Source organism: Cervus canadensis, chromosome 6, assembly GCF_019320065.1.
Source record: "Cervus canadensis isolate Bull #8, Minnesota chromosome 6, ASM1932006v1, whole genome shotgun sequence".
NCBI lineage: Eukaryota > Metazoa > Chordata > Mammalia > Artiodactyla > Cervidae > Cervus > Cervus canadensis.
Window position 1 is genome coordinate 93,926,181 of NC_057391.1, and position 14,965 is coordinate 93,941,145.

The 14,965-nt window shown below is 43.2% G+C and overlaps 1 protein-coding gene across 2 annotated transcripts in view; it reads left to right on the forward strand.

The window, feature by feature from the left end:
• Window positions 1-5,444, forward strand: part of SPATA7 (spermatogenesis associated 7) — a 39,112-nt gene extending 33,668 nt beyond the window's left edge. For both annotated transcript variants that reach the window (XM_043472717.1, XM_043472718.1), the window contains 3 exons: window positions 1,428-1,505; window positions 4,425-4,482; window positions 4,736-5,444. In XM_043472717.1, the coding sequence (XP_043328652.1) occupies window positions 1,428-1,505; window positions 4,425-4,482; window positions 4,736-5,296 (697 nt within the window). In that variant the 3' untranslated portion in view covers window positions 5,297-5,444. The remainder of the gene's footprint in view (window positions 1-1,427; window positions 1,506-4,424; window positions 4,483-4,735) is intronic.
• Window positions 5,445-14,965: the final 9,521 nt, after the last annotated feature.

Consider the following 14,965-nt stretch of genomic DNA (forward strand, 5'->3'; position numbering starts at 1 on the left):
TGGTCATATAGTACACACTAAATTTGAGAGAATTATTAATGATTCTTATTAATATTATTGATAATATTATCCAGAAATATCTGAAATAATTGTTAATCACTTCATTTTTATGTCTAATGGAAATTGGTCCCTAGATTAATAATACTTGCTTATTTTTTATAATTAGTACCCATAATTTTTATAAGTAAAAATAATGAAGATGAGTTTTAGAGAAATGCAGCCTTTTGGTAGCTCAGGAAACCGTTCTTGGGCTTTTTTAACCTCACCAGTTTTTTTTTTTACAGATGTTATACTTCTGAGTTTGAAAGTTGTTTTAGTTGGACTGAATTTTTTCCGGGAAAGCAATCTGTTTTTATAGAGTTTCATTTGTTCTCAAATTTGCTGCCTGTGACTTGGTTTGAAGGCATAATTTTTATGCGGTAATCCTCTGCTTGGTCTGCTAATTAACTCTTCCCCTTATGTTTACGTAGTCAGTAACTGAAGTAGTTTAAGGCTTCCCTGACGGCTCAGTGGTAAAGAATCCACCTGCCCCAGGAGACATGGTTTCCATCCCTGGGATGGGAAGATCCCCTGGAGAAGGAAATGGCAACCCACTCCAGGATTCCTGCCCGGAGAATGCCATGGACAGAGCATCCTGGTGGGCCACTTGCTGTTTACATTTTCTGTCAATTCACTGATTTTTAGCTAATGAAGATCAAACTTGTAATAGTACCCTACTTTTTGTGTAATAGCTACTAAAGTATATAACTCATAAGAGAGTATAACAGAGAAATGTACCCAAGTAATTAAAAATTACCACTATATTTCTGTACACAAATTTTTTCTACTAGAATATTTTTCCTTATCTACAAACTTGTCAAGAAAAAAAAGTAGTTTTTTCTGCCCAATAAATTTCTCCACCTTGGAACCAGATGCTCTCCTCGGAGCAGGAGAGGATTTTGTCGTCGAGGTTCCTACTTCTCTGGGTGACCTTCCTCTTTCCCTTCTGCCTCACAGAGGGACTCACGCCTCTATGGCCGGACCTGGTCAGGAACCCGAGGACGTTTAAAATGCTTGACAGGAACACGACGTGCCCCCACAGGGTCACCCCGAAGTCACCCTCTTGCCCGTTTCCTTGGTTGCTTTCTGTTTTACTTAATCCCTGCTGCTTTTTTACTGCCTGATCAGCATTGCAGACATCTATGAAATTTTACTCTCTATTAGGGAATACTTTCTCATCTTTAGTATATATCCTTGCATAATTTGAGAAAGTAGACATATGTTTGTTTTATGTTCCTCTTGATAATGTGAGATGGAAGTGCGTTTGTAATAGTACAGATATTTCAGTATAGGTACTTTGGCATCTTCTAATTTTCAGCATAAATAAGCAGTAATTTTTTTTTTAATAAGCAGTAACTTTTATCCTGTATATCACTTTGCCTTCACAGTGAAGAAGAACTGTTGTATCTGAGTTTCATTGAAGATGTAACAGATGAAATTTTGAAACTTGGTTTATTTTCAAACAGGTTAGATTTTTTTAATTGCATTGTGGTCATTGAGCTGTACATTAAAAACTTGGTTTGGTGTTAATTTTATTTATTTTCACATATTAGGATATGAAAATTATATTGCTTTCTTAGGGGACCATATTCTTATAATTGATATAAATTATAGAGAACATTTAATTCATACTCTTCCAGGGGATCCCTGGTGGCTCAGATGGTAAAGAATCCGCCTGCACTGTGGGAGACCTGGGTTCGATCCCTGAGTTGGGAAGATCCCCTGGAGGAGGGCATGGCAACCCACTCCAGTCTTCTGGCCTGGAGAATCCCATGGACAGAAGAGCCTGGTGGGCTACTGTCCATGGGGTCGCAAAGAGTCAGACATGACTGAGCGACTAAGCACAATTCATCCTCTAAGGCAGGCTCACAGGGGAGTTAGAGAAGAGAATAGAGATTTTATTCATCTAAATACTGCTATATCCCTTAAATACAAAGAGCAGATTGCCAGAGGTGGGGTGCTGGGCATGGGGGAATGGGGCAAAACGGTTGAAGGGAGCCAGAGGTCCAGACCTGCAGTTACAAACTCATCAGATCATGGGGATATAATGTGCAGCATTGACGACTGTCGTTAACAACACCACAGCGTATATTTGAAAGCTGCTAGAAGAATAGGTCTTAAAAGTTCCCGTTACAAGAAAAAAATTATTCTCTAACCATGTAGTGGTGACAGATGGTCACTAGACTTACTGTGATTATTTTGCAGTATATACAAATAACAAATCATTATGTTGTATTCCTTAATAAAATGTTGTAGGTCAACTATACCTCATTTTCAAAAAAGTTATCACAAAGAGAAAGAAATGGTATCCACATTTGAAAGAAAACCATAAAACTGTTTTTATTCACAGATGACATTATCATACATGTAAAAATCCCAACAGAGAAAAGACAAAAATACTATATCTTTTAGTTTATAATAGGCTAGCACACTAAATTTTTGCTGCTGCTTTACAAAATTCCATCATCTCTTTTTACTATCTGAAACTGTCATGAAGATCAAAAGCAGGCTTTTTTTGTTATGACTGTTACTAGTAACAGTGAGGACAAGTTTAGGACTAGGTTTGCACACAGCGAGTGAAAGGGGAAGTTTGTAAAACCATCTTGGTACTATATACCTTAAGGAACCTGTTGTCCTGAACCAGCTTGAACTTTATTTAGCTGAAATTCATTTATATAAAACTCTGAAATGTGTCAGAAGACGCTACTGTATATATGCCACGTGCTTTCCCTGTGATAATAGTATGTCAAGTGATAATAAGTTGTTTCTATTTAACAATGTGAATATGCATACCACTACTGAACCGTAAATTTTAAAATTGGTTAAGATGGTAAATTTTATGTTATATAGTTTTGTTTTTTTTACCACCACCAGAACAAAAACACTGCCTCCAACCATAAATCGAAAAAATAAAAGATTAGAAGCCAAAACAAAGTTGACATGAAAAATACATATTTATGCTCTTAAATTAAAACTCACATTTTTCATTTAAATTATAAGGCTTTTTACTGTCACAATTTTTATAGTAGCACAATAAAATGGAATCAACCTGCATATTGAATAGTAAACGTTCAGTTGAATAAATCTTAGAATGTTTATAATAGTAAGGTCTGTTCAGATATTTTAAATGATGCTGCAGAAGTGAATTGATTGATATATAAAGATGTTCAAAATAATACAACTGATTAGAAAACAGTATAGATATCAAAACAGTATTATTTAATCCCAGTTTTCATAAAGAAATATGCATGCATAGGAAAGTACCCAGTAAACATCAGTGATAATTGTAAAATATAGAATACAGATTTCTTGGGCTTTTAAAAAATTTCAAAATAATTCAGAACAATTAAATCTAAGATTGTCACATAACTTCATTGATAGTAACAAATGGTAACAAATGAGTAGTTTTCAAAAAAACCAATTGATACACTCCTGTGGTAGCTAGACAAGGCTGGTATAGTTGAAAGAACTACCTGGAGCCAGATACATCTGGGTTAAATTCTCTTAATGGCTTGTGACCTCGGGGGGAGAGGAAATCATCGTCTTAGACATACTGTTCTCTCATCTTTAAAACGGGTTTTCTAATACCTTTCTCTGCCAGTATTGGCTTCCCAGGTGGCGCTAGTGGTTAAGAGCCCACTTGCCAATGCAGGAGACACAAGACGCAAGGGTTCTATCCCTGGGTTAGCAAGACCCCCTGGAGGAGGGCATGGCAACCCACTCCAGTCTTCTTGCCCGGAGAATCCCGTGGACAGAGGAGCCTGGTGGGCTACAGTCCATGGGGTCGCAGAGAGTAGGACATGCATTGGTCATGGTTAGAGATAGAATGATTATCGCGTGTCCAGCACAAATGCCTATTACTTCGTGGTACTTAGTAAGTGATAACTTTAACTTATTATGTTGGTTTACCATGAGTGGAATATCTTTTCAAGTGTAATTTAGGAAACATTTAAAGTAATGCTTTACAAGAGAGTTTTCTTCAGAGTTTGCTTTTGGAGGATGAGTGTATGTGACAGAAGGGGAGGAGGGAAGGCTTTTGGTGTTTGTGTGAGAGAAAAAAGATACAGAGCTCTTTAGTGGGGGGGGCGGGTTACAACCTCATGTAAAACAGTTTATTTCACAGAAATATAAGTAGTGTGCAGTCTCTCAGAAGAGACACTGACACTGGCATCTGTTAACATAACCTAAACACAGGAGAAGTCATACTAGCTTTCACTTGGAGAGCTTGATAGAACAGAGAAGGATTATAGTGTGTATCTTTGGAAAGAAAAAAGGAAATCTAAAACGATTTTCCAACCTTTAGTACTTTAGTTATTGCATGACTCTCTGTATTTAGTCGGTTTTCTGATTTTGAGACCATTAACATTTTTATTTGTCATTTGTAGGTTTCTGGAACGACTGTTTGAGAGACATATAAAACAAAATAAACATCATTTGGAGGAGGTTTGTCTTAACTTCATAAGAAAAATTCTAATATAGAAAGAATTTTCAAGTTTTACCTTACTCTCAGAGAATATGCATTAAAAGCAGGCACTTTTTTCCCTTGCACTTTTTGTGTATGTGGGGAAAGGGGAGATACAGGCAGAATGAGGAAGAACTAGTATTAATCCCGCTGAGGTGAGCAGCACTGCAGCAAAAAGAATTCAGCTTTACTAGCCTAATTAATATAATTATTCTTGTATTTTTTTAATTCCAGGAAAAAATGCGCCAGCTGCTACATGTCTTAAAGGTGGACTTAGGCTGCACGTCCCAGGAAAGCTCAGTAAGGCTAGACGTCATGGATACGTTGCATTTACGTGATGTTGAAAAGGCTGAGAATTCAGAACAAAATGAATATAAAAGTGAACAAGATTTAATCATTCAACAGGAACGTCAGGAATACCAAAAAGCTTTGAATATGTTATTGACTATACCAAAGGAAGAGAATGAGATAGTCTCTTCGAATGAATTTTTCCTCCCGATCTACAAATCAAAGTATTCAGAAGGGGTTATCATTCAACAGGTGAATGAGGAAACAAATCTTGGAACTTCAGCCTGGGATGAGAAAAATGCAAGCATGTCAGACAGCTTACTAGACCAGGAGACCTCCGTGAGCGTCATCGAAGGCGACAGCGACGCTGAGAAGGCCGAGACGTCCACGGAGCTGTGCTGCCTCAGCACGGAGCTCGTGCCTTCCGAGCAGCTGTGCGGAGTCAAAGACCGTCCGGAGCTGGAAGGACCAACCCTGAGGATCATGGAAATGAGCATTGAGGACTGATCTTGACTGTCTGATCTTCACTAATAAACATCCCAAATGGCCAATCATTCACTATTCCTTTTACTTTTTTTTTACTTTTATATGTTAAGAGTTCTGTATTTGTCTTCTATGTTGTATAATAAATTACTATAAATTTAGCAGCTTAAAACAACACATGTATTATTTATCGCAGTTTCTGTGGATCCAGAGTCAAGGCACAGCTTAGGCGGGTCCTCTCTGCTTTTGGCCTCACACCTCTACGAGCCGGGGCTCGGCGGGGCCGTGGGGGTAACTTCTGCCTCCAGACTTTGTCAGGTGGTTGGCAGGATGTCTTTCCTTGTAGCTTTCGGTTTGAAGGCTTCCGTTTCCTGCTGACCGTGCCCAGTGGAGGCTGTCCACCGCTCCCTGCTGCGTGGCCCTCTCCGCAGACCGCTCACAGCGTGGCCGCCTGCTTCTCTGAGGCTAATGGGAGAATGACGGAGTCTCAGAAAACGGTCATGACGCGATGCGTCACAGGAGTGACTTCCATCACCTTTGCCATATTCTTTTGGTTAAAAACAAGTCACAGGTCCTGCCTATATTAAGAGGCAGGATACAAGGGTGTGAATGCGAGAAAGTGAGAATCACCCAGCTCCCCTTAGGGTCTGTGGACCACAGTTTCTGAAGTCCGGAACAGATTTTACCTAGACATAAGTGACTGCAGGCACTGGGGGAAGGGTCGAAAATCTGGAGTAGCCCCTAAAACATGAAGCGTTGTCTGCTGTCATCTTGGGCCTTCCCTGGTGGCTCAGGTGGTGAATCCGCCTGTGATGCAGGAGACCTGGGTTCCATCACTGGGTCGGGAAGGTCCCCTGGAGGAGGAAATGGCAGCCCACTCCAGTATTCGTGCCTGGAGAATCCTGTGGACAGAGGAGCCTGGCGGGCTACAGTCCACGGGGTCACAAGAGAGTCAGACACAACTTAGCGACTGAGCAACAGTATCTTTAATTTCTTTCCTCCCACTCTCCTAGAGTTTCTAAAGCCTCAAGGCCTTTCTGGTTATCAGTGAGCATGGATGGCCTATTGACTGAAACGCCAACCCTTCTTGTGCAGATGAACGTTCTACCAGGCCCAGTCTGATACCCTCCTCTTGCCTGTACACTTCATGAACGGGATCCTTAATTGAATTCAGATACGTCTCAGAAGGCTCATCTCTACTTAGGTCTTTTCAACCACTCACAGCCATGGAGATATTTGAGTAACTGTTATAGAACGGTTTCATGCCTGGGCACCATGGAGGATAAAAAGATGAATGAGAATATGGGTGATAACCCAAATGTTCTAGAAATTTAGCAATTTCCTCCAAGTATCTCATTCTTTAATGTAGGCTTTTAGCATTTTGTTGCCCACACGAGTGTTTCCCAAAGGTGGTGCGTGTCACTGGAGGTATTAGACCTGGTTTCTGGCGGTGGGTGGATGGCAGTCTCCAGTGTGGGAACCTGTTGAGAGCCCAGGCTCAGGGACGGCCTGCAGTGCAGTCGGGCTGGGTACCCCAGCGTCCTAGGCCCCAGACCACCCTGCCGCCATCTTCCCAGCGTCCTAGGCCCCAGACCACCCTGCCGCCATCTTCCCAGCGTCCTAGGCCCCAGACCACCCTGCCGCCATCTTCCCAGCGTCCTAGGCCCCAGACCACCCTGCCGCCATCTTCCCAGCGTCCTAGGCCCCAGACCACCCTGCCGCCATCTTCCCAGCGTCCTAGGCCCCAGACCACCCTGCCGCCATCTTCCCAGCGTCCTAGGCCCCAGACCACCCTGCCGCCATCTTCCCAGCGTCCTAGGCCCCAGACCACCCTGCCGCCATCTTCCCAGCGTCCTAGGCCCCAGACCACCCTGCCGCCATCTTCCCAGCGTCCTAGGCCCCAGACCACCCTGCCGCCATCTTCCCAGCGTCCTAGGCCCCAGACCACCCTGCCGCCATCTTCCCAGCGTCCTAGGCCCCAGACCACCCTGCCGCCATCTTCCCTCGGCCCTACCGACCCTCCGCTCTCACCTGCGGGGTGCTTATCTCACCCCCGACAGCAAAAGACGCAAGTACAGATCCGGCAACTGGAAAATCTAAACTGCGCCGAGATCTGCCAAACTTCTGAAATAAGGGATTTACTTGGCTTTCGGACTTCTAAACATGCTATGTCTTATCCAAGAAATTAACCATTTTCTAAATCGTGTAGAGAATAAATTTCAATATTGTAAGTCTAAAAGACTGCATTTGCATAACTTACTATTAAAAAGATATATATTGAAATAAAGAATTATGTAAAAGCCATTCTTTGAAATACTTAGAGCATAAATATATCTTACGCAAAATATGTATATGGGCTTCCTTGGTGGCTCAGCTGGTAAAGAATCCTCCTGCAATGGAGACCTGGGTTCGATCCTTGAGTTGGGAAGATCCCCTGGAGGAGGGCATGGCAACCCACTCCAGGATTCTGGCCTGGAGAATCCCATGGACTCTGCAGTCCATGGGGTCACAAAGAGACACGACTGAGCCCCTTTCACTTCACTTTCAACACCCCCCGCCCCGCATCCTGCAGCCCTCTTTCACCCTCTGTCCCCTCTTTCTTGGCGCCCACCCGCATCTCTCGTCTCCCGTCACTCACACATGCCCCCTCCGTCCCGTCTGGGGCTCCTCCCCCTAGCCCCAGCCTCACCACCACGAAGCCCGAGCGCCCTTGCCCATGTCTGCTCCCATTTCCCTCCTCGGCTGGAGCTTGCCTGCTGCCTTCCTGCTGCGTCTCCACACTTGGGGCCCCGCCCCAGACTCCCGGCCCTGCCCTGACCCGTCTCTCTTCTCTACCTTCCAACTCTGGGTACAGCCTCTTGTCCCTGAGGCCATGGCCCATCCTGACTGTATCCGTTTTAGGATACTCTGTTGTTGTTGTTATCCTCAGGATTCCCTGTAAGATTTAAAGAGATGAGCTGGTTTAAAGAAGCAGTGATAGTGGTTCTCAGATGGCCAAGGTTCTGTAAAGGTGAAGTGGATGGTAAGTCTGGGAAATGCTGGCTTAGTCCCAGATCAGGATGTTAATTTCTCTTTCCCTCCGCTTCGCCCACAGCTCCTTCTCTGATTTGCAGAGTCACTGATGAGTGTTTTGAGCCCAGTTGCTCAGGCTTGATCCTTACGAGCTGTGACTTTAAGCTGGTTGCTTTAACCTTGCTCCTGCTTTTCATGTGCTGAATCGAGTAGTTACAGAGCCTTCATCGCAGGGCTGTAAGAAGTTACACAGGTTGTTGGAGAAAGACGCACAGGCCGCCACTGTTACTGTAAAACAGATCAGCAGACCATGTCACTCCCGTCTTTAAAAAACAAGCCAAACCGAGTTTCCGCTTGCCAACCAGAAAAGGTACAGGCCCCTTCGCGTCTTTCCTCCCAATTCATCTCTCACCAGGCTCACCCAAGCATCCTCAGCGTCTTCACTGCTTCTTCCCAAATAGGTCCCTCCTCTCTCCGCCCCCTGCACTTGCCACCATCTCCCCTCTGGGGCCCCCTGGGGCCTGCGCCAACCGCCCAGAGGGAATGGAACACAGGAACCTTGAGCGGCTGCTCCGACAGATGTCCCCCTGCTCTGGGTGAGACCTTCCACGTCTCAGAATGTCTGCGCTTTGAAGGCCAGCATAGCTGGCTCTCAGGAGTCTCAAATTCAGTCCTAAATAGAACCCCATTCTTAAAGGGCTCACACAAAATCTCATGTTCCAGAACCTAGGGTGGAAGCAGTAATCTGAATGAAGTCTAGGTCAGATATTCCTGCCAGTCTGGAGAGACTCCTGGAGAGGCAGGGGGCGGCTGGAGCCTGCCCTGGGGACTCAGGCATCGGCCGCAGCACGTGGGGAGCTTGTTCTACCACGTGGGCGCTGCTGCTGGTCGGCACCCTTTTGGAATCCAGCCTCAAGCTTATTTGGAGGCGGGCATGGCAATCCGCTCCAGTGTTCATGCCTGGGGAATCCCATGGACCGAGGAGCCTGGCGGGCTACAGTCCACACAGTCGCAAAGAGTCGGAAATGACTGAGCGACTTTATCTGTCTGCCTCTAGCTTACTAGCCTCAGGACCCAGCTCGGCCCCTGCCCACAAGCCTGTAGGCACCAAACGGCCAGCTGGGCAGGGCCGCAGCCCCGCTGACCTGCAGACTGTTGTTTAGTCGCTGAGTCCTGTCCGACTCTTTGCGACCACCAGGCTCCTCTGTCCATGGGACTCTCGGGCGAGAGTACTGGAGTGGGTAGCCATGTCCTTCTCCAGGGGACCTTAGACTGGCTGCCTAAAGACCCCCGAGCCCACAGCTGCCCCGGGGCCCAGTCCTGCCCCCCACACCAGCACAGAGCGCACAGCAGGGGACCTGGCGCCCCAGGACTGCGCCCCCTCCACCAGCCCCAGGCCCCGCGTGCGCCCCCGGGCAGCTGCTCTGGCCTCAGGGCCGGCCTCGCCCGTCAGAGGGCTCAGCAAGGGACAGCCACTGTGGCAGCTCTTTCAGCCCCACGGACAGACAGACAGACGGCCGACACCAGCCTCCGGACCCAGCCCCCGGAACAGACCAGCATCTCGCGTCTGTGGAAATGGCCGTCTTCGAAAAGACCAGAAGCGACACACGCTGGCAAGAATGTGGAGAAAAGGGAATCCTCGGGCACTGCTGGCAGGAACGGAAATGGGCCCGGCGACCGGGGACAGTGCGGAGGCTCTCAGGAACCAAAAGCAGAACCACGAGGCACAGCGACTCCAACGCGGACGGCCACCCGAAGAGAAGGAAACACGCGTCTGAGAGATACACGTAGGCCAACGTTCACAGAGTTATTTACAACAGCTGAGATGGAAGCAACGTGTGTGTCTGTCAACAGATGCGTGGATAAAGATGTGTTGTGTGTATATATATGTATGTGTGTGTATATATATATATGTATGTGATGGAATACTACTCTGTCATAAAAAAGAATGAAATTTTTCCATCTCCATCAACATAGATGGACTTGGAGGGTTTTATGCTTAGTGAAATAAATCAGAGAAAGCCCATACTGTATATCACTTACATTTGGAATCTAAAAAATACAACAAACTAGTGACTATAACAAAAAAGAAACATATATAAAAAACTAGTGCTTACCAGCCAGGAGAGGGACGGGGGAGGGTTACACAGGTACAGGGGATTAAGAGATACAAACGACTAGGTATAAAATAGATGAGAGCAAGGATATATTTTACAGCACGGGGAATATACCCAGTGTTTCCTAATAACCATAAATGGAGTGTAACCTTTAAAAATCGTGAATCACTGTGTTATACACCAGAAACATATATATTGTAAATCAAGTACACCTCAGTTTCAAAAAAAATGAAAACAATTTTTTAAAAGATAAGTTGACCATTGTTTTTCCTGTGAAGAAGAATATTCTTTTTTAAGTTTTCTGCTGCTGCTGTAACAAATACCAAAAACGCAATGGCTTAAAATAAAATCTACCAACTTACAGTTCTGGAAGCCAGAAGTCATAAAATCAAGATGTTGCCAGGGCTGCATTCTTCCAGGAGGCTCTGGGGAGAATGTGTTTTTCACCTTTTCCAGTTTCCAGTGGCTGCCTGCATCCCTTCACTGTGGCCCGTGCCTCCATCATCAAGGCCAGCTGTGTGGCATCTTCAAATCTCCCCCCTCTGCTTCTCTCGTCACGTCTCTGCTCACTGTGACCTTCCCGCCTCCCTCTTAGAAAGACCCTGTGGTTCCTCTGGGCCCACCTGGATAATCCCGGACAGTCTCATCTCAAAAACCTTGATTTAATCACATTTGTAGAGTCCCTTTTGCCATGTAACATTCATAGCTTCAGGGGACTAGATCATGGACATCTTTGGGGGCCCATCTGTTGACCACGATTGTAAATATCATTAACCTAATAGAAATGGTCTAAATAAACCTTAATGCCTATTGATTGTAGCTTGGCTATGTCATGAATCCCAGGTTGCAGTCTCTACTGAACATTTATGACTTTTTCATACTCAGCTTCTGATTCAGAATTTTTAGACATGGGATATGCTTCAAGAATCTGGATTTCAATACATTTCCAGTGTTGCTGTTGCTGATCCAAAAACAAGCCCATTAATAAATGGACACTCAACTAATGACACGTTGCACCACCATGTCAGTCCTAACGGAAATCAACCCTGAATGTTCACTGGAAGGACCGATGCGGAAGCTGAAACTCCAATGCTTTGGCCACCTGATGCGAAAAATTGACTCATTTGAAAAGACCCTGATGCTGCAAAAGACTGAAGGCAGGAGGAGAAGGGGACAACAGACGATGAGATGGTTGGATGGCATCACCGACTTGATGGACATGAGTTTGAGTAAACTCCGGGAGCTGGTGATGGACAGGGAAGCTTGGCGTGCTGCAGTCCATGGGGTCACAGAGAATTGGACACAACTGAGTGACTGAACAACAAAATAAGTGAAGTGGACACTCAACTAATAAGATGCACTACAGGGATGATTGTGTGAGGAGAAGCTCTGCCAACCTGCAGGGAAGTACATCAATATTTATTCTTCAAATATATTAATTGTTCCACAAATGTCCTGATTAACAAAGCTATTTTGACAAGATGCATTCTAACTCGTAAGTGATTGATGATGGTGGAGATGTGTGATGACTGTAAACGACTAAAAGAAACATCTATTGTCTGGAACATAATTTAAAATAACCCATTGAGGAAATGGGGTTAATTATATACCTCTGTAATAAGAACTAAAATGAAAAAAAAATAGACAAAACAGCTGTAATTGTACTATTTACGCACAAATAATATCTTGCATCAATATTTATTTTATGGCAAAAATAGACTATAATATATTCACTTCACATATATGACATTCATTCAAACTTTTTTGCCCATTAAATGTACACACTTTTACAAACCAATGACAGTTTAGAAGATTTAAGCTCTTTTGGTTATACGATTTTACATTTTTGATCATCAGACAGTAGCACATAAAATTGCTTTTTAAACTAGAAAATACTAGACAACTACGTATACAACGTGATTTTGAAAAGGTAGAATTCCCAATGCATTGCTTGAATTATAGGGAACTTTCTGAGGAAATGTACTTCATAAAAATTGTCTCTAAATATTTACGTTTCTGAGGACATTTGAGTCATATCAACAGCAGTTGGAATTTTTAAATAATTATTATCTAGATATTCATTTTTAAACTATGCTTTGCTTAATTTGCTATGGGTGGGGTTTGGACTGCTTCAGTTTTTAACAAAGAAATATACAACAAACTTCTGTATTGTTGCAATGCAATCTTCATCTGGACTAAGTAGCATTTTTAAAATTCGGAATATCTCCCTCTTTTAAGCACAAGAGAGTGAAACGCTGAGGTGTTTTCATAGGAAAATATTTAATGTTTGCATGATAAAAACTAAGTGTTTTATATTTTAATGTAAAAAATTACTTGAGAATACAGTAAAAAGCAAAAAATATATTCTAATGGCCCAATGCCAACCTTCGGAGTAAGGTTTAACAGTTCATCCAAGTTTTTTAAGGCTTAATACTTTTTAAAATATTTTTATTTTCTCCCCTCATTTTCAATGTGTTGCTTAGAGATTGAATACTCTGATAACTGTGTAATAGCTCAATTCTACAATAAGAAATTAGGCTGCTTACTTTTAATATAGAATTGAAAAAAATCTAATATGGAGAGTCTAAACTGACACTAACAGAAAAATCCTCAAAAAGGTTAAGAATCATTCCTGCACAATAACTACTTCAACTTCTCTATTGAGCCATGAACCCAAACTATGCAAATAAAACCCACCAGAGCGCTACTAATCTAAAAGTTGTCACAAGTTAGAGCATTTGTTTCCTTTTTTTTCTTTCATCTTTGTGTTTTGTGGGCTTAAGATTTTTTTTACTTTTAATCTCGTTTTTATTAAACCTGTTCTGGGAATGTTTGTCACCTCTAGAGAGTACTTCCTTTTTTTCAGGCTATTTGTTTGACAGCACAGTGCATGCGTGTCAAGTCGTGTCTGACTCCTCGAAACCCCACAGACTGTAGCCCACCAGCCTCCTCTGTCCGTGGGATTTCCCAGGCAAGAATCCTGGAGTGGGTTGTCATTTCCTTCTCCAGGGGATCTTTCCGACCCAGAGATGGAACCCACTTGTTTTTTTTATCTCCTGCATTGACAGGTGGATTCCTTACCAACTGCGCTACCGAGAATTCCTAGATTAGGAAGACTGAACCAGCATGGTAATTATGCCAGGAAAAGTACAAAACCATTAGATCCCTTCAGGAGACTTAACTCTAAGATTAAATCCCGTTTCAATAAATATTTCTCATTCAACGGTCCATTAATTTCATGTGATTTCTAATAAATTTCTGGAAAAAGATGTTTGGAGACTCGTAGCATTCATTATAGAGTAATCTGACCTGTGATATTTGCAACTCTTATGAAAAATGAGTGACTAAGCTTATCTTCCTCATTTATTTGTTCAGTTCTCCTCAGCTGATAAATGAGCACATGGAGGTGGAAGGTCATTACCATTACATCGGTCTACCCAAAAAGTGAGGGCCAACAGATTCATGTCCGGGATAACCCAGATAATCCAACCGTCGGAACTTCCTTGGTTGGTACAGACCTGTTCCTGAGAGTGAATACATCTTTTCTTCACTAAGCTTTAAAGCTTGAATTAAAAATACACATGAGCACTAGAAATGGTGGTGGGACAACCGAAATAAAGGACTGGTCTTTACATAGTTTTAAAACCCCCTACCAGTCAGTTTAAAATTGCAGATTCATTCCATTGGAATCATGTACCGCTGTAGCCAGTGTGGGGACACTACAGATTCAAAGCAAGGCATCGTCGAGATTGTAAATGGTCCTTTTGTACGACACACCACAAAGTCATGTGTAATGGGAGGAATCGTGTTCAAAAGATCTGCCTGATAAGTGATTTTTGAAAGTTTTCCAACAGTACGTTAGCCACACTCTTAGCCTGAGTGCATGTTTGTGTGCTAAGCTGCTTCAGTCATTTCTGACTCTTTGAGACCTGATGGACTGTATAGCCCACCAGGATCTCTGTTCATGGGGTTCTCCAGGCAAGAACAAACGGAGATAGAAAAGTCAAGGTATGCCTCACTCCATAGAGTGAGGACCAGAAATATGGTTTGAGAGTGTGATACTCCATTGTTGTTCAAAACGCAGGAAGTCAGATAAAGTGTCTTTCTTGTCAAGAGGAAGACAGTATTTTTAAAACATACACATGCATTATATACACCTCTGCATAGTGACCATACAAAGACATCTTCTGATAGTTTCCTAGGTACAGGCCACAAGACCACCATACATATAGTTTTCTAGTAAGATCCTTTGTATTATTTTTATAATTAATCTCCCTTATATGAATAGCAAACAAGGGATATCCATTATCATAGCAAATGCTGGTGTAGTGCAAACCTGCATCTCTTATGTCTACAGGTAGTTCAATTATTCCCTTCTTGTCACCCATTTATATTTATTTATAATATTAAAAGCATAATTTAAAATAAGGATACAGTTACTCATTGGAAAGGACCCTGATACTGGGAAAGACTGAAGGCGGGAGGAGAAGGGGATGACAGAGGATCAGATGGTTGGATGGCATCACTGACTCGATGGGCATTTGGGTAAACTCTGGAGTTGGTG